The 25,533-nt window shown below is 37.2% G+C and overlaps 1 protein-coding gene across 1 annotated transcript in view; it reads left to right on the plus strand.

Annotated features, from left to right (window-relative positions):
• Nucleotides 1–25,533, plus strand: part of LOC107568451 (basement membrane-specific heparan sulfate proteoglycan core protein-like) — a 99,983-nt gene continuing 74,450 nt past the window's right edge. Inside the window, exon 1 of the mRNA XM_016254420.1 lies at nt 1–393. Within this exon, the coding sequence (XP_016109906.1) occupies nt 319–393 (75 nt within the window). The 5' untranslated portion in view covers nt 1–318. The remainder of the gene's footprint in view (nt 394–25,533) is intronic.

A 25,533-nucleotide genomic window follows, 5' to 3' on the forward strand; every position in this document is an offset into this window, starting at 1 on the left:
ATCGTTAACAGTTCAACATCATCGCACTGAAGTGATCCGCTAAGGCAGTGCATGCTGAAGTTTCTGCTGCCCAAGAGAACAAAACGGATATTCACAAGTCAACCATCAGCTTCTCTTCGTGTAATCTCACAAGGGCTCAACAGCAGACGGATTCCTTTCTTTTTTGGTAAATGAAGTCCCACCAAGTGTGGGACGGAGAAGCGACGGTGGTCTTGCTGTAAAAGAAACTTTTGCGAATAAATATAATTGTCAGTGGCTTCAAGTGGCGGACTTTGATTTTCCCAGCGGCGTGTTTGGAGTCGTGCTGGGCTGGCAGAAATGGGGACGCGGATACGTGCCCATAAACTCACTCTTTTTATCATCCCTTTGATATTTACATCGCACGTGTTTAATGTAAGTGATGCATTTGCATTTTTATACGCTTTTAATATCACACCGCCCTGCCCTTTTGTAACAGGTAACTGTATCAATGGAAATGCAGACTGAAAGTTACTTTGCAAAACTTTGAGCTGTTATATAATCCATTGATTTTCAATCCGTTCTTTTTGCAGCATTTAGTAAATCGCGAACTGTATCATGTGAACGTTGTGTTAAGTTGCATCGATCTCTAAAGCTCGACTCAAGTGTTGCATGTGTGTTCTAGTCCTGGTCTAATTTTAAACATAGAAACGAGCTATTCATAGTTGGTCCCACTGGCGTCTTGCATGTCTGTATACTTGGACAACTTTATTTCTCTTGACACTCATTGATTTAGAGCACTTTCATTGCACATTAACTTCATGTCTTCAAAGTCATGGCTTTAGCATTGCAACTCTTATTATTGATGATGTATGCATCCTATAAGATACTGTTAATTCTGTTCAGTCATGCACATTAACTTATTTTACCTTAATTAACTGACATACGTGTTATGTAATAAATAGTTGCATAGTATATATATATTATTGTTTATCTTAGTTGCATGTGAAAAAAGAAGCGGTTCATCTTGATTATGGGTGGTATGATCTAAGCCTGTTCTGTGTTTGCTTCCTTTCCCATGTTGTCATGATTAAAGTAATGCATATAGACTACATTTTTCCCCTCCTGTGCTTTTCATAAATCACAAAAACTTCTGCATAGACTTGCTTATTATCAACGACTGATACTCTTGTGAAAGCTATCTTTGAATTCTTGGTTTTACTATGACATTGTGCATTAACTTGAGAGGTTTATACAGTAACGGTTTGATAAAGTATGTTGCAGTTAAAATAAACACTGTCTGAATGAGGCAAAGCAGCCAATCTAATGAGCAGGTATGAAAGTTAATGTGAAAAACAAATACCTACATCTCATCTTTCTTGGTACCTGTAATACTGTACTATTTCCAGCTTGCTGGTAGATTCATTTTAACTTTATTGCTTATGTAGGTGGAGAGTTACTGACTGGAATTGATCTGTTGCAATAGCTTGTGAAATTACTTTTACACCACATAGTGGAAAGTAAATCAGTTTTTTTAATACTGCACTATTTTGCATAAAGCTGTTGAAGTAGCCTATAGAGTAAGCTGAACACCAAGTTGCTATTGTTGGTCTGTTCCATGTAAAGCATATAAAATTTACGTTCGCTGATCGTAAGGTACCATAAACCACCTTTCTTTTTTTAGGGGGGAGATTTTTAGCAGCCTGTACAGTCATTTACCCCCTCCTGTACCTTTTGGAGTTAGTTGAACTAGTTAGCTCAAATTAGTGATGCCTTGGAAAGCCTTTGATGTTGAATCCTCTAAAAATCCTCTGGGTCACATGCTAACGAAAAGTCTTGTCCTGTATAATTTGAGATTCTTTAAATCGGCTTGCGTTCATCCTGCATACCATGTATAATCCCTCCCTTATCATTCAGACTCTTAGTTTACTGATGTGTGGCAGGGGCCCATCACCTTTGGTAATTTGAGATCTTCACTGCTTTGTCTCAGGGACTTCTATGTCAATTGCAATATAATTGAATTAAATGGAAGCAGTGCCATGTGTTTTTTTTCCATTACAAGCCTGCCCAAGATTTGACAAAGAGTTCATTTCATTCAGTTGAACACTTAGGGCTTCAGTTGCCATCGGCATCCCTGGTGTCCTACTGGAATTTCAGAGTCATAAGTATCAATCAGCACTGACAAAACCCCAATAAAAGCACTTTATTACCTTTTAGTTTACTGACACAATCAAGGTGCTCCCTCCCTGCTGTTAACTATCAATGGCTTGGTAATTGAGAGACGGTTCTTTGCTATTTATTGACGCATGTAATTTTTGGGTTAAATTGGCTACTTGTGAGGTCGTTGAAGTTTTGTGTGATGATAAAGAAGGGTTGCAAGTGGGTTCATGCCCAGTGGCGCTCCTTTTGCTTTTAGCTTGTTTGACCTTTATTTGAGATGAAGAAAAATGTAGGAAGCACCTTTGGGAACTGAAGACCTGCAGTTATTGAAAGTTTCAGTTCACATAAGCAAATCCAGTTTATGTTAGTTGGGACTTGGGAGTGATTTTATTTTAAGTTCTACTTAATACCAAAGCCATTATTTAAAGGGTTAGTTCACAAAAAATATTCTGTTATAATTTACATAATATACATGTCTATCCTAACCTGCGTGATGTTTTTCTTCTTAGGAACACAAAAGAAGATATTTAGAAAAATGTTTCAGTGTTTTTTGTCTATACAATGAAAGTCAATGGGGTGTAGTGCCATTTTGGACCTCACTGATTTTAATTATATGGACAAAAATGTTTTTCCAAACTCTTTTTTTAAGTTTTTAAAATCAGATTATGACAGAATTAAAATTTTTCTCTGAACCATCCCTTTAAACGTAGGTAGTTTATTATTAGCTCTGTTTTTGACTCTACAAAGCCTTTTAAGTGTTGAACGTTTGTCCCATGATGTCCAGCGTTACGCCATGCTATTTTATTTTGAGATGTCTCTGGTTAGAGAGTCACAAGTATACCCTGACTTCATCAGGGGAACATTTTAAGGTAGGTCTGGATTCCTGTGGATATATTGGGTTTACTGCTTCAGACCATAGTTACAAACACATTTCTGTTGTGTCTTTCACCGTCTTGGCCTCCCTAGTATGCCCACATTTACTGTATCTTATGCAATATCTAGATATAGTCCAGCCATCCTGGTCAATTTAACACCCACGTGGTCTTCCAAGTAAGCGCAGGGGAATCTAGCGCACAGCGTTGGGATAACTGGGCCCATGTTCAATGAGATTTTAAGGACAGGAGATTATTAATGGTCTCAGTGTGCGCTTCTATACATCTTGTTTGTGAGCTTCATGTCAACCTAATATGGTGTTACATTCAGCAAATGCTAGGTTCTTCGATTTAATGCCGTTAAATCAGACATTTTGAAATGGCATTTATTTAGAAAAAATGTATGCTACGCTCTTTAAAATAAAGATTCTAATTTTGGATTCTTTTGTTCAATGATAAGGGCAGTCGTGGCCTAATGGTTAGAGAGTCAGACTTGTAACCCAAAGGTTGTGGGTTTGAGTCCCAGTACCGGCAGGGATAACCCTCTTCCTCCCTCAATACCACGACTGAGGTGAGACCCTTGACTTGAGCAAGGCACCCAACCCCCCAACTGCTCCCCGGGCGTCACAGCAAAAATGACTGCCCATTTTTGCACACCACTGCTTGGGGTGTGTGTTCACGGTGTGTATGTGTGTTTGTTCACTACTTTGTGTGTGTGTACTTGGATGGGTGAAATGCAGAGCAAAAATTTCGAGTATGGGACTCCATACGTGGCCACACTTCACTTCAGGTTTCGTGGATGCAAAAGGCTCTTCATGGAAACATTGATGCCAATAAATAAACGCTGACATCTCAAAATTTACTCAACAACCGATGGACAGAACAAAGTCTGCGCACATTCAGTGTACTGTATGTCACAATACGAAAAAATCTGTCTGTACCTCAGTATCCTTGCAAGTTCATTTTTAGTGTTTTAGTTTGGTTTAGGTCGGCTTTTGGCACTTGTAAATGGTGTGGCTTATTTATCGATGTGGCTGAATGTAAACATATAGGCACATATGGAGAACAGCCTGTGCTGCTGTTATTTTCATTTTAAAAAGTACAACCAAACTGTTGGTCTTTTGAAAACAATTTGCAGAGGGTTGTTCCCACCCATATTTGTGATTGTAAGCACATCAATTTGTCCCTCCGTTCCGCTTCATCTGCAGGTAACCTGCGGTACATCACTGTGGGAATCTTCATCTTTTATTTGCCAGCTGTCTGTGATAGAGCGGCAGGCAGAGTCCAAACACAGCTGCAGCTCAGCTGGTATTGTAACCCTGGCAAGTGCAGACATGAGTGCTCATACTTATTGTGTGGCTTGATGCTTCATAAGATGCGCCCTTTTATTCTGACCACCCAGACCCATAAATACAAAAGTAAGGTTTTTGCTTGATCAGTTATGTCAAACATGTTGCTTTTGAAGAACAGTTCAGACCTTTGCTTCACAAGAAGAGCTTGATGTATTGCTGCCATTTCAGTGCATGGATAACTTGTAGATGACTTGGTTGTTGGTAAGCTGTCACCTTCAAAAATGTTTCTGTAGCTCAAGTGGTAGAGCATAGCACCAAAATCAGGGTTTCTATTCCCAGAGAATATGCATATTGATAAATTGTAAAGCATAAGTGTACTGCAAGTGAATATAAACGTTAAAAGCCATGGCACCTTACCTAGTGTAAGGAAGTTTTTGTTTCTTTGATGAAGTGCTAAATAGCAGACCCCTGAAAAACGTTGTAGTTGCTTTTTTTTAGTATTGAAATGGGAACAACCGGTCTCTTTTATTACCTAGAGCATGACTCGTGTATTATGCATAATTTGCTGTACTAAAATATCTGTATGATTTTGGCTAAAACTAGAAAAAGGTGTGTTCTGTACAACATAACTATTTATGGAGTTTTGTTTATTTGGACCTTACCTTATATTTTTCATCTAGATTACCTTTGCTGTCTAGCTAATTTTTTAAAACTCAAATAATTCAAAACTTTAACAATTTAGTTTCATTTAATTGTAAATAAGTTGAGTGTTTAATATTTGGCAGATCTCTATCCTTTTTTTCAGTTATTAGCCATAACATTAAATTAATGATCAACTTACTGCATCTAGAATTGTAATATTGGTATATCCTCAATTTTTCCTTTTTTTCAGTTACAGGTCTACAGTATGCCTAATTGATATATGGAGTAAGTGCTATCAACAATCCCTTTTAACGTCACACTGTTTTTCATCAGAATAGCATCCCTATGCATGATATCAACGTTTCCATATCACTCAATACATGTCATCGTAGGTGGTTTTTGCCAGTGCTTGCTGGATATTTATAGCAAGATGAAGTTGTAAAGAGTGTCTTGCTCGATCTTGTGAAAACAGCGTGTGAATGGAGTTCTCAGCAGAGACCTCTTCTTCCATTAATCTACGACAAGCCTCGACTTGCCCCAGAAAGAAAGGCGCTACTTTTTCCAAGCCTCCTGCGAACCCCCATCGATAGGATGCAAGTTCTCCCAGGCTATTATTACACCAGTAAGATCATGCCAAGAAAGAATAAAGAATTTCAGTGCCCTCAGGTCAATGTATATGTCAAAGCGAAAGGAAAATAAAAACGAGAAGATAGACAATGGAGCATTTGATTTTGTAAATGCTCCTTTTATCAATTTACAAGAAAGGGACAAAAAGGTAAATCACATCTTTGTTATATCTGGTGTTCGGTGAATATAAAAGGCCACAAAGACTTGCTTTGCAGTGTTTAACTAAAACAAAAGTGTAGAGGTGCGTCTAAGTGACTTTTTAACAAGATACATTGACCTAGTGTCCCCTGATATATTGATTGAGTGCACTGTTGGTCATATACTTTCTTTTGAAGTGGTTGCCAGGGTCTGTCACGGTTTGCTGTGCTGCAGTCAGCCCATTTGAGCATTCGGGCCACTATTCAGCATATCTGCCACCTTCTCTACACCACTCTGCCTGCTGGATTCAACCGAATAGGCTTCAGATAAAACTAGTTGAGCCACGAGGCTGATGAACATTAGCATGTCAACAGCTCCTCGACAGGGGTCAGGCACTTCTGGCTCTTGGCTGTTGGTAAGCAGTGCTTCTCTTTGTCATTCAGATGAGAGAGTTGAGATGTGAGTTAATTTTTTGTGTTGGCTTACAGGTGAGGGTGTGGCTATAGAAAGAATAGATCTCACTTGACCAAACTTTTGCCGGTAATGTGCCATTTGTGTTTCTTTTGGCAGTTGACATTCAACACAAGTTCTCTGTGAAGGACTTTACAGTCCCTGGTTCCTTTCAGGGTGTGCTGTATGATAAGAGAGGAAATCTGCACTCCTCCAGTAGAGGATATATGCACAGCCAAAAGTGGCAGTGTGTTGATTTTAGGGTCAACAGTGAATCTCTATTGCCAAGTTGCTGATTCATCATCCTGCCCGGGATATTAAATTCAAAATTATCTATGAGAGGCAAAAGCCCCTTCCCAATAACAAAGTTTACTCATGCTTTCCTATGAGTCTTTCAGAGTCTTTCCTGTACCATAGATACACACAGAGGCAATCTTAAGAATTTCCCCCTCATATTCTGCTTTATATTACAGTGGGTTCCAAAAATCTGAAAACTTGTCATGCAAAATCTAAATAAAACTTGGAAATTCTGTCTGTCTATCTATCTAGCTATCTTGTTTCATTTTGAATTGAGAACTGTTGATTTAATTTTTTTTAATTAATCTTTTCAGTCAAATATTTCCAGTAAAACTAATGGTTTCACTAGTGGACTTTTTGACCCAACTGTATGTTTGTGTTACTTTGGATTTTCACTTCTTTGTGTGTTTTCTTCCAATTAGTCTAGTTATTCCCCTTCAGCATCATATGACAGCCCTGTACTGCTTTTATAAAGTGTTTCAATCCAAAAGAAGGTAGATGTATCCATATAATGTCAGTTGCAAATTCAAGTGTGATGCAGCTGGCTCAAGCGATTGCATTTGCAACCACACACTCGGATCAGTACCAAGTATACCTAGTACCAATCTATAAGAGCAAACATGTTCAAACTGGAAATTATAAAACTACTAGGGAGCCACCTGCTCTTGATGGTGCCAAAACCACATCCCACACTGCAAACCTTCAGATCTCGCATTTATATTTCCATGACCAGAAGTTTCAGTGCTTTGCTGCAGTGTTTTCCATGTAGGAACTTTGCCATTGATGGTTTCAGGCCACATATTTCATGCCAAAGTCCTCTAATGGAAAAAGTACAATCCCACTCTGAAGCCTGTTATTGCGGACCACTGTGTTTGCGTAAGGCACGTTATGATTGGTGCAGATACCACAGGCCTTCAACTGTCTGCTTTTAACCAGCGGCAAGGGAGCAGCTGATAGCGTGCTTTTGCTCACTGTATTTAAATCTCAGTGTTCTGATATATCTATCCCTTCTTATATCCATTACAACCGCTTTGGGCTCCTGTATGATCAAGGTTTACAGTGTTTTTGACCTACTCACATGTGTGATGAATGCTTGCATGAACAGTGGGAAAAAAACCGGAGCTATTGTCTGATAAAGGAGGAATGTGAATCCGGTGTGTTTAAGTGCTTTGCCAGATTTAAATCACCACAGTGCATCAGTTTGGCCTCTGTCATGACCATTAAATGCTTACTAAATCTTATTTTAAAAGTAGCCCACACTCAAACCTATTCCAGTATTTTCTGCACTATAGTGTTATACTGTCATTTTTTTTTATTCGTAGCTCATGCAAGTTTATTACTTTGGCATGATTTGATCATTGTTATAGTGTTAGAAACCAGGCAAAAAAAAAGTAGAAAAATTGATTCATGCAACATCTGACTAATTTCTAACAGTAGACTGATGATCCATGTCTTGTGGGCATAGACAACTTGAAGAACAGTACCAGTATCTTGCATGTACTAAACTGTTCTTGGTCTGAACGAATTTTTGTGGTTTTCAGACTAAACTGACCTAGTGCAATTTTGCCTCCACCCACACATAAAGAACGAAACGGCAATTTCAGCCTTTCAGTGACTGTATTTAGAGTCATCTCCTTACTATAAAGGCTGAGAATATTTCAAAAGGAAGACTTTTAATGTAAAAGACTTTGTTTTTGTTATATCTACTTTTTTGTTTAAAACTTTGACTACTCTTTTGTTTTCGATGGTCACTAGAAACCTGGAAGCTGTAAATTTGATCTGGGGAAAAATGTGTCCTTAAAGGAATAGTTCACCCAAAAGTGGTGGGTGAACTATTTTGTCATAATTTACTTACCCTCATGTCATTCCAAACCTGTATAAGTTTCTTTCTTATGTTGAACACAAAACAAGATATTTTGAAGAACCAAACTGTTTCTTTCCCTACTATGGAAGTCAATGGGGGATCAGCATTTTTCAAAAAATCTTCTTTTATGTTCAACATAAGAAACAAACCCATATAGGTTTGGAACGATATGAGGGTGTGTAAATGATGACAATTTTTGGGTGAACTATTCCTTTAAGGTGTGGTCCCGTCCCATTAGTAAAATTTCTGCTAAATGTTGTGACCACTGTAACTTGTTAGTAGTGTAGTATTGTTTGCAGTGCAGCTTACACAGAAGTCACTTTCAAACCACACAGCCACAGCCTTCTGTTGGTCAGTGCGGTAAATTGGAAAATCAGCTTGAACTCTTTGCGAAATCTGTATGGGGAAATCTTTCGCCCTCATGTGAAATTCTTCATCCCATGGATTCCTTTTGAAATTACTGGATTTTGCCCACAAAAATTCATCAACCAACGGTAAATGATATTTGAAGTAGTTCTATTTGCAACAAGCTTGTTGACTCTTATTGCACATCTATATTCTTAACTAGCCTGTTATTTTTATCCACTTTGATTTTATCTTGGTAATATTTGAAAATATTTTATGAAATGAAGATAATTCCACTTTTAACAGTTACTAACTTTAAATCTGAAGTGAGCTTTCCTGTATCTTAAAGAGTAGAGCATAGTTCTAACAATGCCAAGTTCAGTGTCACATGATCCTTTAGCAATCATTTTAATATGCTGATTTTCTTATTATCAATATTTAAAACAGTTGAGTAAATTTTCTTTCAGAATTCTTTGATGAACAGAAAGATCCAAAGCTCAGCATTTATCTGAAATAAAAAGGTTTTGTAACGTTATACACTATACATTCAAAAGCTCTTTTTAAAATTTATATTACAAAAATTATTACTTTCATTTATTTTTAATAGTGTTCATATCGATATCGGAATTATATCGTATCGACCGAAATTAAGAAATATATTGTGATATAAATTTTGGCCATATCGTCCAGCCCTAGGCACACGTCAGATTAGCATGCAAGATACTTTTAAATGGCTTTGTATCCTCTGGGAAAACATGGGATATGCTGTGCTAAGTTTGCCCATGTAAAATCAGAGTTGATGCATCTGTCTTTTTAATGTAGCTGAAGAAGTGTAATGAATTTCGACATACTTTGAAACTCTCATCTGATTACTTTATCACTCAGCTTGTTTTGAGATATTACAACTTTTTGGAAGCCTTGTCTACCATTGGATAAAGTTGGGTTGTACACGCATAAAGTTCAACAAACACTTAAATGGGGCTCTGGCCATTCAAAATCAATGTAAAAACACCCCAAATCTCAGCTAGTTCAATTTAGACAAATTATGAGACTGGGTTTCTCTCTAGCCTTACAGCTTTTTACAGCTTTTCATTTATAATCAAAGCTCTTTCCAACACGCATCCATTGTCTTCACTTTATATTGCTTAGGATCTGTCTGCGGTATCTGAGAATGGATGTATTTGTTGACGTGACATGCTTTTTTTATGCATCCATGGTTCATACAAGGAGGAGTAAACTGTCTTAAAGTATGTTTATTCGGTCAGTCATAAGTTGAATATGTAGTACATGCATAACACAGCTGTTAGCTGCTATTAAATAGGAAACAAATGGTGTGACGCAATCTAGTGGGGTTTAAAGAGACAATTGTTTTGACACTTTTGCAGTAAAGCGGTCTTAACTCAACCTGGAACAATAAATGACTCCCTGAAGGACACAAAAATCAATAGGTAGGATTTGCCTTGTAACTTATGCAAAGCTTTTTGAAGTTTATAGTTTTTTTTTTTATTGGTTGTCAAAGGTTCATCAGAGGCATGGCTGCCATGTGTCAACTAGCCAGGAATTTTGTTATTCTATAGTTTGGTTTGTCCCAGTTAACTTTCAATAATTTAAGCTGATGTTGATATGAAGAGTTCATTTGCAAAAACCGATAACTCCTTTTATTTTATTTTTCAGAAATCACTTTTTTTTTTTTATTGCGCATTCCAAGTAATATCAATCAAACTGCAGTTGGGTTGTTTTGATTAAGTAATAATAACCTAAATAAAGGTAATTTAAAAAATTAAAGTTAATTGAAAGTATGTTTTTTTTTTTTTTTACATGTTAAAAGTTTGTTTTATAGCAAAAGCAGAAAACTCCCAACAGTCGTTTTTTGGCAAAAGCAGATAACTCCACATTTCATGTTTTAGAAAAAAAACACTCTTTTAATCGTTGTAATCTCCTCAGATGACAATGTAGATGCCTGACAAACGTTGTTGTTGTGATCATAAACTGTATGGATGTGATTGCATGCAGTACACGGAGCTTTTCCCTCACTATTGTAACGCGCTGCTTTTGCAAGGTTCCGTGAAAACATTTCAGCTTTTATTTTTATTTTTCGCCATGAAGAATATAACACAGGTTCAGACAGTTTGTATCAGGCTTTGAGTTGCATTCTCATTGTGGTCTCGGACCACTTTGAAAGCATACAGTAGATTCAGTAGTTTCTCAGTAATTCAGTACTTCTCACATTAATGGAAATGTTTCTAGGGCCTCAAGATTCTCCAGAGTTCTGACCCAGCCAGTGTAGAGATAATCCTGCAGATTCTGACCAGCTGACTCCTTGATACTTTGTCAGTGGGTATACTGACAAAGAATAGAGCTAGAGTGAGCCAATCAGAGGCCAAGCATTTCAAGCAGACAAAGTGGGCACCTGATCCCCTCTCACATGCACAAGCAAAATAATTGGCTGCAGGAATGTTCATATACAGCCCCCTTCAAAAGGTTGGGGTCAGTAAGGTCCCCCCCCCCCAAAATAAATTATTTTATTCAATAAGGGTGCAATTGATGAAAAGTGTCAGTAAAGATTCTATTTCTGTTAAATGCTGTTCTTTTAAACTTTCTGTTGATCAAAGAATCCTGAAAACAATATGATGGTTTCCACAAAAATATCAAGTAAAACATTTGTTTTCAACATTGATTATAAAAAGAATTGTTAATTTGAGTCTTCATGACTTGTATCACCCACTGAAAAGGTTTGTTTTGCAATTAAAAACCAGGTAACTGTATATTATCAACATAAAGGGTGTGCAATATTATGATTTTTGATCATGGAAATATTGTAGTATCATGCTACAATGTATAATCTATCAGTTACAGTCTCAATATAGTCTACAGCATGACACACATTCACTTCAAATGTTAACTCAGCAGTAGAGTTACACTCATGGGACACTGCACTTATTCGCAGTCACAAAAGTACGTTATTTGCATGCATTTAAACATTTAATTCGTGTGCTGTTCTGACATGCGCTTTTTCTGAGCGAGTACAGCTGAACACACATACTAAAAAGCCTGTCAAACAGTGCCTGATTACTGGACTAAGTTATCTTTCATGTCTGATTGCACTTATACTGTCAAAAACACACATATAAACTAACATTTGCTGGTCTTTGAATTCTTCAAAATAACTTATGCTCAACAGAAGAAAGAAACTCATTCAGGTTTAAAACAACTTGAGAGTGAGCAAATGATGAGAGTTTTCATTTTTGATTGAACTATCCCTTTAATGTTAATAAAACAACTAAATGTAATTTTTTTTAAAAACTGATAAAATAATTACAAAGATTTTTATCGTCACACACTTTGGCCTAATGTCTGCCATTCTTTTTTTATTTTATATTTTGTTACCTTTTTAAGGCTTTGTTTTTAAAATAGGGAAATTAGTTTGGCTGTACTGCTCAGACAACTTGCAAAATAGAATCATGATTAAAATAGTGAATCGTTATTTTCCTGATAAAAGTTGTGAAATGATATTTTTGCCATATCGCCAACCACTAATCACTAACATTATCCAGACGTTACTAAAAAGTAAATAAATGGACTTGGAACTTGTACATTGAATTGCTGTTCTATCAAATTTTGAAAGGAAACAAGCAGGTTATGTAGCTAGATGTTATATGGCATATGTAAGGATGGTTTCCATGGGGTTGTTAAAACAGTGACCTGTTTGTAGATTACCTGAATCTCGCCCTCAGAGTTTATGCTGATGCGGTGGTGTGAACCGCTGAGCAATTACGGCTGTTCCCAGAACACCTTCACCACAGAAATGTCAGTAAAGCCACTCTTTTCTTACTTGTTTACTGATGTGTGGCCAGAAATAACCCCAACTGCAGCGCAGTGCTGTGAGCTAAATGTACTGTATTGAGCTGAGATGTCAGGAACTTTCAATCATGATGCTGAGGCTTTAGGCATGAGGTCTAACAAAAGAGGCTTTCAGTACATATGCAGTCATGGCTTCCACTTGAACCGCAAGCGTCCACTCATAAAAATAAAATATCCGTCATTGTATGTGAAACACAATGTACAGTGAGAAATGTTCATGACTTTGCTGGGTGTAAATTTAAGCATGTAGACCAAATGCGCTCTCTCTCTCTCTCTCTCTCTCTCTCGACTGCATTTTTAAATATTATAGTGAATCATAAACACAGTTCAACCAATGTAGTCTGATTTCTTGACTGATTATTAGATTCTTCAAGTCGATTCTTCATAGCAAATCAAAAACATGCAGCGGAACCAAAGTTTGATTCCTGAATGATTGATTCTCTAATGAGTCGATCTGTTTAGTAAATCAAACTCGAACTGTGACAGTAAATCACTATCGTTATTGACTGGATGTTTAAATGAAAACATGTAGTTGAAGATGCACAATGAGTTTTGTCAGTAGTATTTTATAAAAAATGTATTATTGAATGAAATTTTGCCATATTTTGTTTTAGTGTTGTTGTTTGTAATATAGTTAAAACTAGGGATGCGTTGATCCGATATTCATATTGAGGATCGGCGCCGATGCTGCCATTTTTTTGTCAGATCGGGTATCGTCAGAGAGGGCCGATCCATATCCGAGATTGTGCGTATTATTCTGTGTTACTTCTGAAGCCATACGATAGCTTAAAGGGTTACTCCACCCCAAAATGAAAATGTTGTCATTAATCACCCCCATGTCGTTCCAAAGCCATAAAAGTTTTGTTCGTCTTCGGAACACAATTTAAGATATTTTGGAAGCAAACCGGGAGGCTTGTGACTGCCCCATTGACTGCCAAGTAAATTACACTGTCACGGTCCAGAAAAGTATGAAAGACATCGTCAGAATAGTCCATCTGCCATCAGTGGTTCAACTTTTCTCCTCTGTGGCTGTCAGTCATTCGTTCAGCCTTTAAACCCTGGTTGCATTCGACAGTCAGCTCGGTAAAGCTCTCTCCAAGATCATTCTGTGTTCCCATTATTATACTTGATTTGTAAATAAATGTCTAGGATTTTGCAAAAAGGACTTTATCTTCTTGCCGGAGTTTAATGTTGTTTTGTTACTTGCTACTGGGTGTCTGTGAGAACAAAACATAGAAAAGACTATAAATAGTTTTTAACGCGCACAGTAACTGAAATTTAAAACTGTTAAAATAAAGGCTCAATAACTGTTGCAATTTCTCTTCCCTTTGTGCTTTGCACTTTTTAGTGCGCAAGCGCTGCATGCTGTGACTCCGTGTTGCTTCAAGTGCATCATTCTGCACACCGGATGCTGCACTGTTTGTTTTCTCCTATCGTATCTATCATATGTTGTTGCCTTATTAAAAAATATGCTATACATTTAAAAGAAATGTATTTTAATTTTATAGTATATACTTATATATAAATACATTCATGAATGTTTTTCATTAATGGATTTTATAATAATACAAATAGCAATGTGTAACATTTGACCATATTTAGTGCAACACTTTTATTTGTTCCCCACACAAAATAGTTTTTTCACTAAATGTTTGGATTTCTAAAATTATTGTGCACTGATTTTTCTAGAATAACTTTTGCTTATCCACTAACCTAGTTTATGATATATTTTTGTCATAGATTATGAATATACATATATTTTTTCATGTTTATTGTTTAATTTTCTTTATAATGAAGTAGTCTGTATTTAGTAAATTGTGAAAGAATGATTATCAGTTCCACACACAGAGATATATAAATTCTACATTTATTTAAATGGGAAAAAAAACTTCACTGGTATCGGATCGGTATCGGCCAATATCGAACCCTAGGTATCGGTATCAGAGGTGAAAAAGGCGGATCGGAGCATCCCTAGTTAAAACCAATTATTGCCAAAAAAATAGTCAAAAACACTGACTGTAAGACCTTAATAGAGCCTTTGTATGGCCGATTTTTTTTTTTTCATGTTTATTGTTTAATTTTCTTTATAATGAAGTAGTCTGTATTTAGTAAATTGTGAAAGAATGATTATCAGTTCCACACACAGAGATATATAAATTCTACATTTATTTAAATGGGAAAAAAAAACTTCACTGGTATCGGATCGGTATCGGCCAATATCGAACCCTAGGTATCGGTATCAGAGGTGAAAAAGGCGGATCGGAGCATCCCTAGTTAAAACCAATTATTGCCAAAAAAATAGTCAAAAACACTGACTGTAAGACCTTAATAGAGCCTTTGTATGGCCGATTTTTTTTCCACTGCATTTATTTGCATAAGATTAAATGCATGAATTTTCAAAATTGTAAATAATTTCCTTTGTCATCGTGCTTTCTAATCACAAGCATTTTCTTCAAATCCGCTGGAAAGTTGAGGATCAGTAAACATTTCTATCTTGAGTGGTGACCCTAATTAACGGTTAACTGATAATGGATGACTTGCTGTTTAAAACCACAGGTGTTATGCTTGAAACACAAGCGCATTAGCTTCATAGTTGGCTTGTCCCAGTACTCCTTCATCCTGCTCACAGCCGTTTTGACAAGGGGTTTGATAGTAGGATGAAATTTCACCTGCAGCTACTTGGCTTGAGTGGTATTTTTACCTCCCAGAGGAATGTCACCTCTGTCCGTCCACACACACCCTTCAGTCTGGGTGTGAAGGGGTCAGTGGAGCTGTAGCATCATCTGGTCCCTGTGTGTTACCTGCCAGAGCAAATTTCATTCATACTCAATCAGGCTACCTCACTGGGACTTTATATTCCAAGTTTGGGCCTGCAGCAGGTCTTTGAAGCCTGCAGCAGCTTGCTGTGAGACCACTAAGAGTCCCCTTTGATCAGATAACTTCCTCTTTGATTCTCTTGAATGTGTTAAGGCTTGTTGTAAATGCATCTCAAAATCACAAATTTCAAAGCACACACTGGTTTTTAAGAGAGATTAACTTGCAACACTCTTTCAAGGCAGCTGATAGTCAGTTCACATTATTATGATTCTTAGAGGGATAATTCACCCAAAATTTATAATAAAATTAATATTATTTAATAATCTTAATGGTAAATGATGTTTTTACTTTTAAAGCACCACAATACTATTTATAATATAAATATGAATAATATTATTCATCTTTTTTGGGGAGCTTGACAGCCTGTCAAGCTATGAACTGTCAATGTTTTTAATGTAGCCTAATATATTTTTATTTTGTGTTATGTTCTATATTGTATTTCATATTTTTTATATTTGCGTTTGAAAGTTATTTTTTATTTATTTTAATGTATTTTTTGTCTTGCAAAAAAGTTTGAAACAACATGTGGTTAAATAATGACAGAGATGTTATTTTGGGTTGATTTATTCGTTTAATATCTGAGAGGATTGGAGTGTTCATTATTTAAGACAGCATCTGTTGTTTGTTTTGAGGAACACCAGATTTCTCACCACAATACTATTTATAATATAAATATGAATAATATTATTCATCTTTTTTGGGGAGCTTGACAGCCTGTCAAGCTATGAACTGTCAATGTTTTTAATGTAGCCTAATATATTTTTATTTTGTGTTATGTTTTATATTGTATTTCATATTTTTTATATTTGCGTTTGAAAGTTATTTTTTATTTATTTAAATGTATTTTTTGTCTTGCAAAAAAGTTTGAAACAACATGTGGGTAAATAATGACAGAGATGTTATTTTGGGTTGATTTATTCGTTTAATATCTGAGAGGATTGGAGTGTTCATTATTTAAGACAGCATCTGTTGTTTGTTTTGAGGAACACCAGATTTCTCCTGCCACTTTATTTAGTCATACTCATGTAATTATGAGTGAAAGAAAACAGCTGGTTGATATTTTTCAGTAGCCTGGCTGATCTGGAACAAACAAATGTTCAGTGATGATCCTCAATGTGTGTTGAGGATCATCTAGATTTCATTACCAAATATCCTTTCAAAAAGACAGAAACTGCTACAGGTTGAAACAACTACGTTTACAGAGCCAAAAGTCACTCACTGTTTATTAATTCCCCCAAAACAGGCCTTCTTGTAATGACAAGCTTAAGAACTGAGTCACCTTATAAGGTTTCTAAACAGCATTGTCCATAGTCCATGTGAGTAAATGCCTGAACTGTTGTCCTTGCTGACCATTCTAAAGCCCTCACAAAGCCACGCGGCCAAATCCGAGTTAATTATGACATAGCTGTCTTGAATAGAACCGGGACTTATGAACTTGAGAACAGACTGCAAAAGGTTATCCAGCTTTAAACCTCTCTTGGCAGGCTGGCATGATATAAGCAATCACTGAAGAATGTTGTTTTGTTTCGGTCAGATATATATATTTTTTCCCATTATTGTGTTCCGAATATACTGTATCAGACATGGTTATCTCACAATAGAAGATATTTGGAAAGTGCCAGCATTGTTCTGAACTCCATTGACTTCAGTTGTTGAAACAACAGCTGAAACATTCTTCAGAATATCTTCTTTCTGTGTTCCACAGAAGAAAGTCAGGCAAACAGGTTTGGGATGACATGAGAGTGAGTAAACGATGACATAATGTTCATTTTTGGGTGAAGTATCCCTTTAAAAACCACAACGAATGACTATGTTATACTTCTACATTTTGTGATGTCAGCGTGCGGCATTTAATAAGGCAGCTCTTATTAAATTGTCTTTGACCTGGCACAACACAGCATAGTGGGGTCCAAAGCCAAGACAACAGGTGGTGCCAGATTAGATCTGACAGCCATGAGAATAAGGAGCGGAAGTTTGTCGCTTTGTGGGAAACCGGAGCTCCATGAGAGTCGTCAATAATTTGCCACAACTTGCTTCAGATCATTTGCCCTACATAATGCGAGCAAGGCTTGGATGTTCATTTTCTACATATGAATTCAATTGTTCTGCTGTTTCTTAAACGCATTCATATGTTGAGAGCACTCATTTACAACTTGAAGCTATGTTTTTAATTATAAGGTGATTTTAAAGGTGAATTTTCTATCAAATACTCTTTTATCCTATTTTAAATGGAAACTTCACCCAAAAATGAAAATCATTTCATCATTTACTCATGTTGTTTCAAAACTGTATGACTTTATATCTTCTGCAAAGCACAGAAGAATATTGGCTCAGCCAATATCGAGAGTTGGTGCGGAGCTTTCTGTTTGTCCGACCAATAGCTGACAGGGAGAGCTGACTCTACCGCTTTAAACTTTATTTGTCCAAAGCGCTGTGCAACATTCTCCAGAACTGGCTTACTGTCATTGTCTTGCTGTCAAACGTTCATAAACCTTTGCACTCTCATCTTGACATACATATCCTTGACAGGTCCACTGCTATGATAAACATTATTCTGTTTGATTGTCTGTCCTATGTCTCAGTTCTCTGGAGCCGTGTGGCGTCACTCTTCAAAGTATGTTCAGTCACTTTGCCAAGCCTTTGGAAAGAGGACAGCGTCACCAAGGCAAGAAAGGAAGTTCTTCTTAAATGACAGCTAGCTGCAGTACAGAGGCCCTTCCTGTTATAAATAAACAGCTTTCCCCCTGCATGCTGCCACTGGCCTCAGCACCTCTCCACACTCAGCTGTCCTCTGGGGGAACTAGAGCTGCTCTTGGTCTCCAAAGTGCAGGTCACCATAAAGCTCTTATTACCGGAAACACTGCTTTATTTTTAGACTCTTAAATTGCTCTGCCATGTTTGTTTATTTGTTGTCAACAAAAAAAGAGGCCGTGAAGGTTAGAATCCTACTGTAGGCTTATGTTAACAAGTTTTAAGTATTAAGACTGCATTTTACTTTATATAATCTGTATGTATGGGATCAATTTTCCGACAAAAGTTTTGCAGTCATGGATCAAAAACTAGTAAGCATGAAACCAAAATGTAAAAATATATTGCACAAAATTTAACCTGCACAATTTCTGCACTTAAAATACATTACAGTTGAATGATGTAAAAATGAAGCAAAGTTTTCAGAATAGCAAACAATGATCATGAATCGAAAAATAATGTGTAAATCAAAAATTTAATAATGCATTAAAAAAAATAAGCATGAATCAAAACTTTAAACGCATTCAAAATTATATTGCACAAAACTGAAATCTTAATGCAAAATTATCCGACTTGTACACAAAATCATGGTTTCCATGGTTATATTCCTGTTTTTTGTGATCTCAGACGTTTTCTGCTCATATTTAAAAAAACATTTTCTATGCTGATACTTTTTCACTTTGCTCTTGTTTCCATGTTCTGCGCTTGCTTTTCCAAATGTTGCGGTTAGAGTGTCATGTAAATCAGGGCGGGCTTAAGTGTCATCATAGGTCCACTAGTTCTAGATTGACAGCTCCTCCTCTAGCAAATCTCATGCATTTTTTAAAATTAAAAATACAGTAATAATGTGAAATATTAAAGTGTTCTATTTTAAAATATAATTTCCTATGACCGCAAAGCTGATTTTTGAGCAGCAATGTTGAGAACAGCTGTGCTGCTTATTATTTTGAATGGAAATTGTGATACTTTGTTTTTCAGGATTGTTGGATGAATAGAAAGAACGAACGGCATTATTTGATATCTTTTGCCACGTTATAAATGTCTTCACTGCCTCTTTTGACCAATTTATGCATCATTGTTGATCCTTGTATGTTAATAGAATTGTTTACTAGCTGAAATCCTTTACTGAAACCTTTTAAAACACAAGCTATTGTAGGAATCCTCTCACCCATATTTTACGGCTTGTGTTTTATCCTCTGTGACATAATTGTGTGAAGGTCCATAAAAACAGGGTGCTGTCATAACAGAACATTCCAGGCTAAAACAGTGGAGGGACTGTAGCTCCTCTGGGTCTTTTTGATGGTGTGGTGACTGTGGTCTGGGGCAATATTGAAAACTTGGGGTTTCGTACATAGGTGGTCTGGAAGCGCAGGAGCTCTATTGGTTCCCCTGCTGGGGTGATAATTGAGGGGAGAGTTCTCCTGTAGGTGCCATCTGGGCCCCCACAAGTGGGGAAAGCTGCTTCCTCTGGAATGCGCTCACACATTCGGCCCACCCACACAAATCATTAGGACAATTAAGATGGTGTCAGTTCACTTGATTAAAACTGAGTTAGTGGATGCAATCAGACTGAATTGAGCACAATGTCAAGGCAAATAGTTAATATTTAATTGACTGCACCCCCTCCCTTAATTTTCGGTCGAATGGCGTCAAGTTGTCAGCAAACTGTCTGAGTCATGCTGTCAAGCCCAGACACCTCCTATGATGTTGCCATTATTAGTGTTGGATCTGCCTTCTGGCTTCAGACCTAGTATGAAGAGGCACGTAGGCTCTTATTTCATGACTTTGTCATGCAAGCAACTGGCTCAGTCTGGCCTGAGCTTCACCTGTCCGGACAGCACCGTTTCTGCACTTAAAATACATTACAGTTGATCTCAAAAAATGGACACAATTATATGTTGAAAAAGAACATATGGACTAGGTTTTCCTTCGTTCCATAGAATCATACTTTTCCATAACAGTGAATCAAATGTTGTTTAACCAAACTCATCTTTCATGGCACTTTCCAGTTGCCAGGTTTGCTTAAGAAATGAGGTATGTGTAACTTGACAATGTACACACAAACGCTCCTTTGGAATGACTTTTCCAAACAGTGGGTATTGACCTTTTAGATTGGTATCGCTAACTTGGTGAGTCAGACAGTTATTGTTAATGGAAGTGCTGAATAAACCTGACTCTAATCCTTGACCACAAAACCCTGATACTTCAATCCCGGGATTCCAGCAGTGCGAGTAAGACTTCCAGATGGCGGATGAAGTTACCTCAATGTATACTTTTCAATACCGCACTACTTTCCTACTGTACACAGTCAGATGAAGCTGCCTTAGCACTCACTTGCACGTTGCATGTGATATCTGTCATAAATTCAGAGTTTTGCGGGGAAAAAGTCAAAGCACACACCTAGAAGAATGGTAGACCACTTGGAGTTGGACAATAATCCTTGACCACAAAACCCTGATACTTCAATCCCGGGATTCCAGTGGTTATTGAGTGGTTTATTCATGTCAGTGTTTGTGTATGGTTAAAGGTATAGTTCACCCAAAAATGACAATTCTGTCATTATTTACTCAACCTCATGTTGTTCCAAAACTGTAACCTGTATAAACAAATCAAGATATTTTTAATGAAACTTGAGAGATTTCTGTCCCTTTATTGAATCAATGCAACCAAAATGCTTTCATGCATCAAAAAGTACAAAAAGAGATTGCAGACGTAAGCTTAAAAAGTAGCTCAAATGTCCTACCTAATATGTGAATAAAAGCCTAAATTAAATGTGTCCGCCACATTAACGTGATTGTTTCTTCAGAAGACTTGGATTAAACCACTTGATTAAAATTTATTTCTTTTACAATGCCTTTATGAACTTTTTGAATTGTGAAAGTGTTTGGGAGGGGGAGTCAAGGAAGGCTCCTTGAATAAATTAACATTGCAACTTCCTCAAATCACTTTGCCAAGACCCTGTTTTACAGCCGGTACTAATGTCCATTTCACTTGATCTGATTCCAAGTGGACAAGTAGACATTTGTTGTAAAGTGTCTCAAGCATTTTGCAATGGAATCACTCAAGCCACACATGCCGGTAGTTGAAAACCCATATGACCACATTGCATTTGTAGTGTAAGTGCTAATCGGCCCTAATAAATCCTGGACAGGACCGCTTGCTTACCTGTCAATAATTCATTGCACTAAATCAAGAACTTTACTACCAGGTGTAAAAGTAATGTTGACCACTTGTGATCAGGTCACCTGAAACTTTAATACTAGGTGTAAGCAGTTCCTGATTCCTAATTCAAAATGCCGATTCTCCCATGCAAGCCCACACAGGTCAGCTGCTTATTCAGAAAGCCTGGTTCTGACTAACAAGCCTGCAGTTTGTGGAGATCAGTGTGATGCTGAGGTGGATGACTGCTCAAATGTGCTCATGGTGATGGACCCACTCAATAGTGAAGTGAAGCAGGACAGAGTCTCACTGAGAAGGGATGTGGAGAGGGTGGAAAAGACGAATAGCAAAGAAACCTGATTGTTCAAACAGTGGCAGAGAGAAACTCCCAGCTCACAGCTTAGATTTCAACATGAGAAACAGCTGCGCTGAGCACATTAGGAAGCATGTATGTCAAATCTTGCCCAGTACTCACTGGAATGCCTGTGGGAGTCCTCGCTCGATCCCAAATGCATGCTTTGGGTCTACGTGGGAACATGTGCATGACCAGAGGGAAGAGTTCCAGAATGCCAGAAGTATGCTTTTTCAGCCTTTGTCCATCCTTTTCTTCCCCCAAGCCCATGTGGAAGACCGTAACAACTTGTTTAAGAATGTGCCTCATCCACTGAGTATGCTATGGTTAAAGTGAATGAGGCATGTGTTTGCTGAGAAAGTTTGGTGTCAAATCCTGTCCAGAGTGCTTTGTGTAGTTGAAGGGTCTCTCTCATCATGGTCTTTATCCTTAAGGTGCTCAAGATGAGGTTTAGTGTCAAAATTGGCAGCTCATCATCGCCTAGCTTTCTCCTGCTCCGAGAGGTTAAACTCTCAGTGGAATCTCTGTTCCTACCTGTATGCATTTTGATATCTTTTTTTTTCTTTCTTGCACATACATACATCTTTCCTGTTGTCTTATCTCTGTTGTCATCCTTTGCCTGTCACATTGATGTTTTTTATAGTCCCTGTGGATAATAGGTGTGGAAAAAGTGAATTTCACTGCTTCATCATTCATCAACTCCCTCATCGTTCACCCTAGCACTGTTCCAAAACATTGTGAGCTGCCTGTTTGGGTAACCATTGCTAACCATCATGGAAACTCATAAGTGACTGATTTGGAACATTCTACATAGGCAGAAGCTTCATCTCCCACATGAAGAGCGTGAAGAGTTTGATGTTAGCATGATGCTCTGATGAAGTAATTCATGGCACACTTAATTATTTGGTAAAAGTCCATTTTTATTTACACTAACTGTTTTTTGATACTTTTTTGTTTTTAAATGGAATAGAAGTTTCTTGTCTGCAATTTTGAGTTAATTGCATGGAGATGACCAGTGCTTCCTTATAATTTGGCTAAAACAAGGTATCTTAAATCATTAAGATTAGGTTCCTGACTAGGTTTTGGAACAGAGCACCAGTCAACTATTCCCTTATACCTTTCAGTTATTCTCAAGAAAGGGACAAGGCTAAAAGCAGTACATTATCAAGAGAGGAAGTGCATTATATGATAGGAGAAGGGTAATGGAAATTCGCTAGAACTTCTGGCCCTGCAGTATACAGTGAGTTGCTTTATGGAGGTCAGGAAGTTTGCCCTCTGATCTGCCTGTATCAGGCTGTGCTTTGGTGTTCTGGCTCAGATGAGGGTATAAAGTGCATATCTCGTGCTTTCACCTACTTACCGCTCTACAGTTTACATTCCATTTGTGTGTTTATAAGAACCGTCATCCCCTTCACGTCCATGAAATCCTTATGTAATACAGTGTGGCGAGCCCAGGTTTCATGTACTGGAATTTATTGCTTCTCTTGAAGCATTTTATTCCATTTTGCTACCATTGCCTTTTAGATAATGACTAGTCAATTCAGTAGTCGAGAGTTGTATTGTCATCGTTCATACTTTTTGTTTAACATGAACATTTTTTTATGAGGCGTTTTTTAAATTGTATCAACTTCAGTGTGACATGGCAGTAATGTTTATTTTTTAAAAGCACTTTGAAAGAGGAACATGTTGCAAATATTGAGTTTTGAGTTATTGCTGCCACAGCTGCACTCAAATTGAAAAAAAAACCCTGAAATACTAAAATCCTTTTCTCACGCTGTACTCGTAAGGCCTTGGAAATTAGACGTGGGCCTTATTGAGGGTTGGAAATGCCAGAGAGGGGTGTGTGTGAGAGTGGATAAGCCTCCAATACACTTCACCAGTGCACATCTGGCCTTTCTAGCCATCATTATTGCCCTTTGGAGGCTGAGTGTGAGTCACTCATTAGAAGTGTGGAAGTCCAAGAAAGCTGGCTGAGGCCATCTCATTCCCTTTGCATTACATTTGTGTAGCGCTGCTCTCTCTGCTTATCAATTGTCCCCGGGCATAGATACAGCGAATATGGCTTCTTGCCTTGTAAACACCAGCTGGGTAAACCCTAATCTTGAGGCTTTCCACCAGGTTCAAACTTCTTTTGCAAAACGATGGGATCTAATATTGCTCTTTGTCTGTTTATTTGCCATTCCTGCAGAACAAACTTTTGGCAGAGTGAATGGCATAATTGGAAAGTAAACAGTGGGGTTCCTTTGACAGTGGAATGCAGTATTTGTGTGTTTGTCTGTGCTATTATTTCCTTGGCTATAGGTGAACTCAAGCCTTCTAAGGCTGGAGAATGACCTGAGAATTTAAGAAAGTTTAGATGTTTTCTTGTTTTTATATGAATCAACCCAAAAGTGAAACATCTGTCATAATTTACTCACCTTCATTGAAACCTGTTTGTATTTTCGAATGGTGACCATGACTGTCTAGTAATATTTGAATGAAAAATGACTTGCATGTCATTCTATTCGTCACATAAATCTATCACCTGGCTTCAGAATACTGGAATATAGTGCAAGACTACTTGTATTATGCTTTTATTGTGCTTTTTGGAGCCTATCCACTTTCATGTATGGAAAAGAGCATTGTGCACATTTTTCAAAACGTCTTTTTTGTTCGGCAAAAGAAATGCAGTTGTGTGTATGGAACATTGTAAATAAATGATGACAAAACTTTAATTTTTGGGTGAGCTATACTTTTATCCTTTATACCCTGTAATAATAGTCAATAGTTAAAACGGTCAACATTTAATTATTTAATACTGTAGTGATTTTTTTCCCTTATAGCTAAGTTGTGTGTCATATCTGGAGACAATGAAATTGACACATACACTTTTTCTAAGTCTTCTCACCAAAAATATGCTGAATTACAATTATGGATGGCAATAATTACAGAGTGTCTCGTTTCGGGAGGATTTCATCCCAAGGGACAGGGAAGCAGGCGATGATCCCACCAAAGGTTCGCTGAGCAGATCCAATTGAAAGAATTTTGCCAGTCAGCGATTTCATTTTGAAAAAGCTCCAGGATTGTTGTTTTAGAGTGTTCAGTCAGGAGAGAAAGGATTTGGGGGGAGATCAAGTTATTTATTTGCGGGAGCCATTTAAATGGGAACTGCGGCCATGATGGAGATGCAGGGAAATGGGAACTGGCGGGCTATGAAGACCGAAAATGCCAAATGTGGCATCTTTCCAAATACGTATATAAATGTGAAGATGAGAACCGGGTTGCAGAAGAGACATGATTGTATAAAATCATCAAAGCTTTTGTTGCTGACCAAAGAAGAAGCGAATAAGCAGAAGGCTCTGCTGGTTGTGTGGATGAGTTCAAGTTTCTGCTAACTATGCAAAATGCTTCCAAAGAATCCATGTATAAAGTTGCTTATGTTTTTTTTTGTTTTTTGTGTTGTATGATTTGTCATGTCATGTGATACCACAGGTGTTGTTAATTTGTTAATTTATTCATATTTTATTTTTCATTAAATTAATTTGACACGGTTTAAATGTTTGGGGTCGGTGAGATTTAAAAAAAAAAATCTCAGATGCATACCTAGGCTTTATTTGATCAAAAATACAGGGGGGAAAACAATTTAAAATAACTGTTTCCTGTTTAAATACATGTAATTTATTAATTTTGTTGACAAAGCTGAATTTTTTGCAATCTTTACTCCAGTCTTACACTTAAGTGTCACATTATCATTCAGAAATCATTTTAATATGCTGATTTTGTGCTATAGAAACATTTCTTATTATCAAATGTTAAACTTGTCTTATGCTTAATATTTCCTGTGTAAACTGTGATACTTTTTTTTTTCAGAACTCTGATGAATATGAAGTTCAAAAGAACAGTATTTATTTG

Source organism: Sinocyclocheilus grahami, unplaced genomic scaffold, assembly GCF_001515645.1.
Source record: "Sinocyclocheilus grahami isolate Dianchi unplaced genomic scaffold, SAMN03320097.WGS_v1.1 scaffold1246.1, whole genome shotgun sequence".
Lineage (NCBI taxonomy): Eukaryota > Metazoa > Chordata > Actinopteri > Cypriniformes > Cyprinidae > Sinocyclocheilus > Sinocyclocheilus grahami.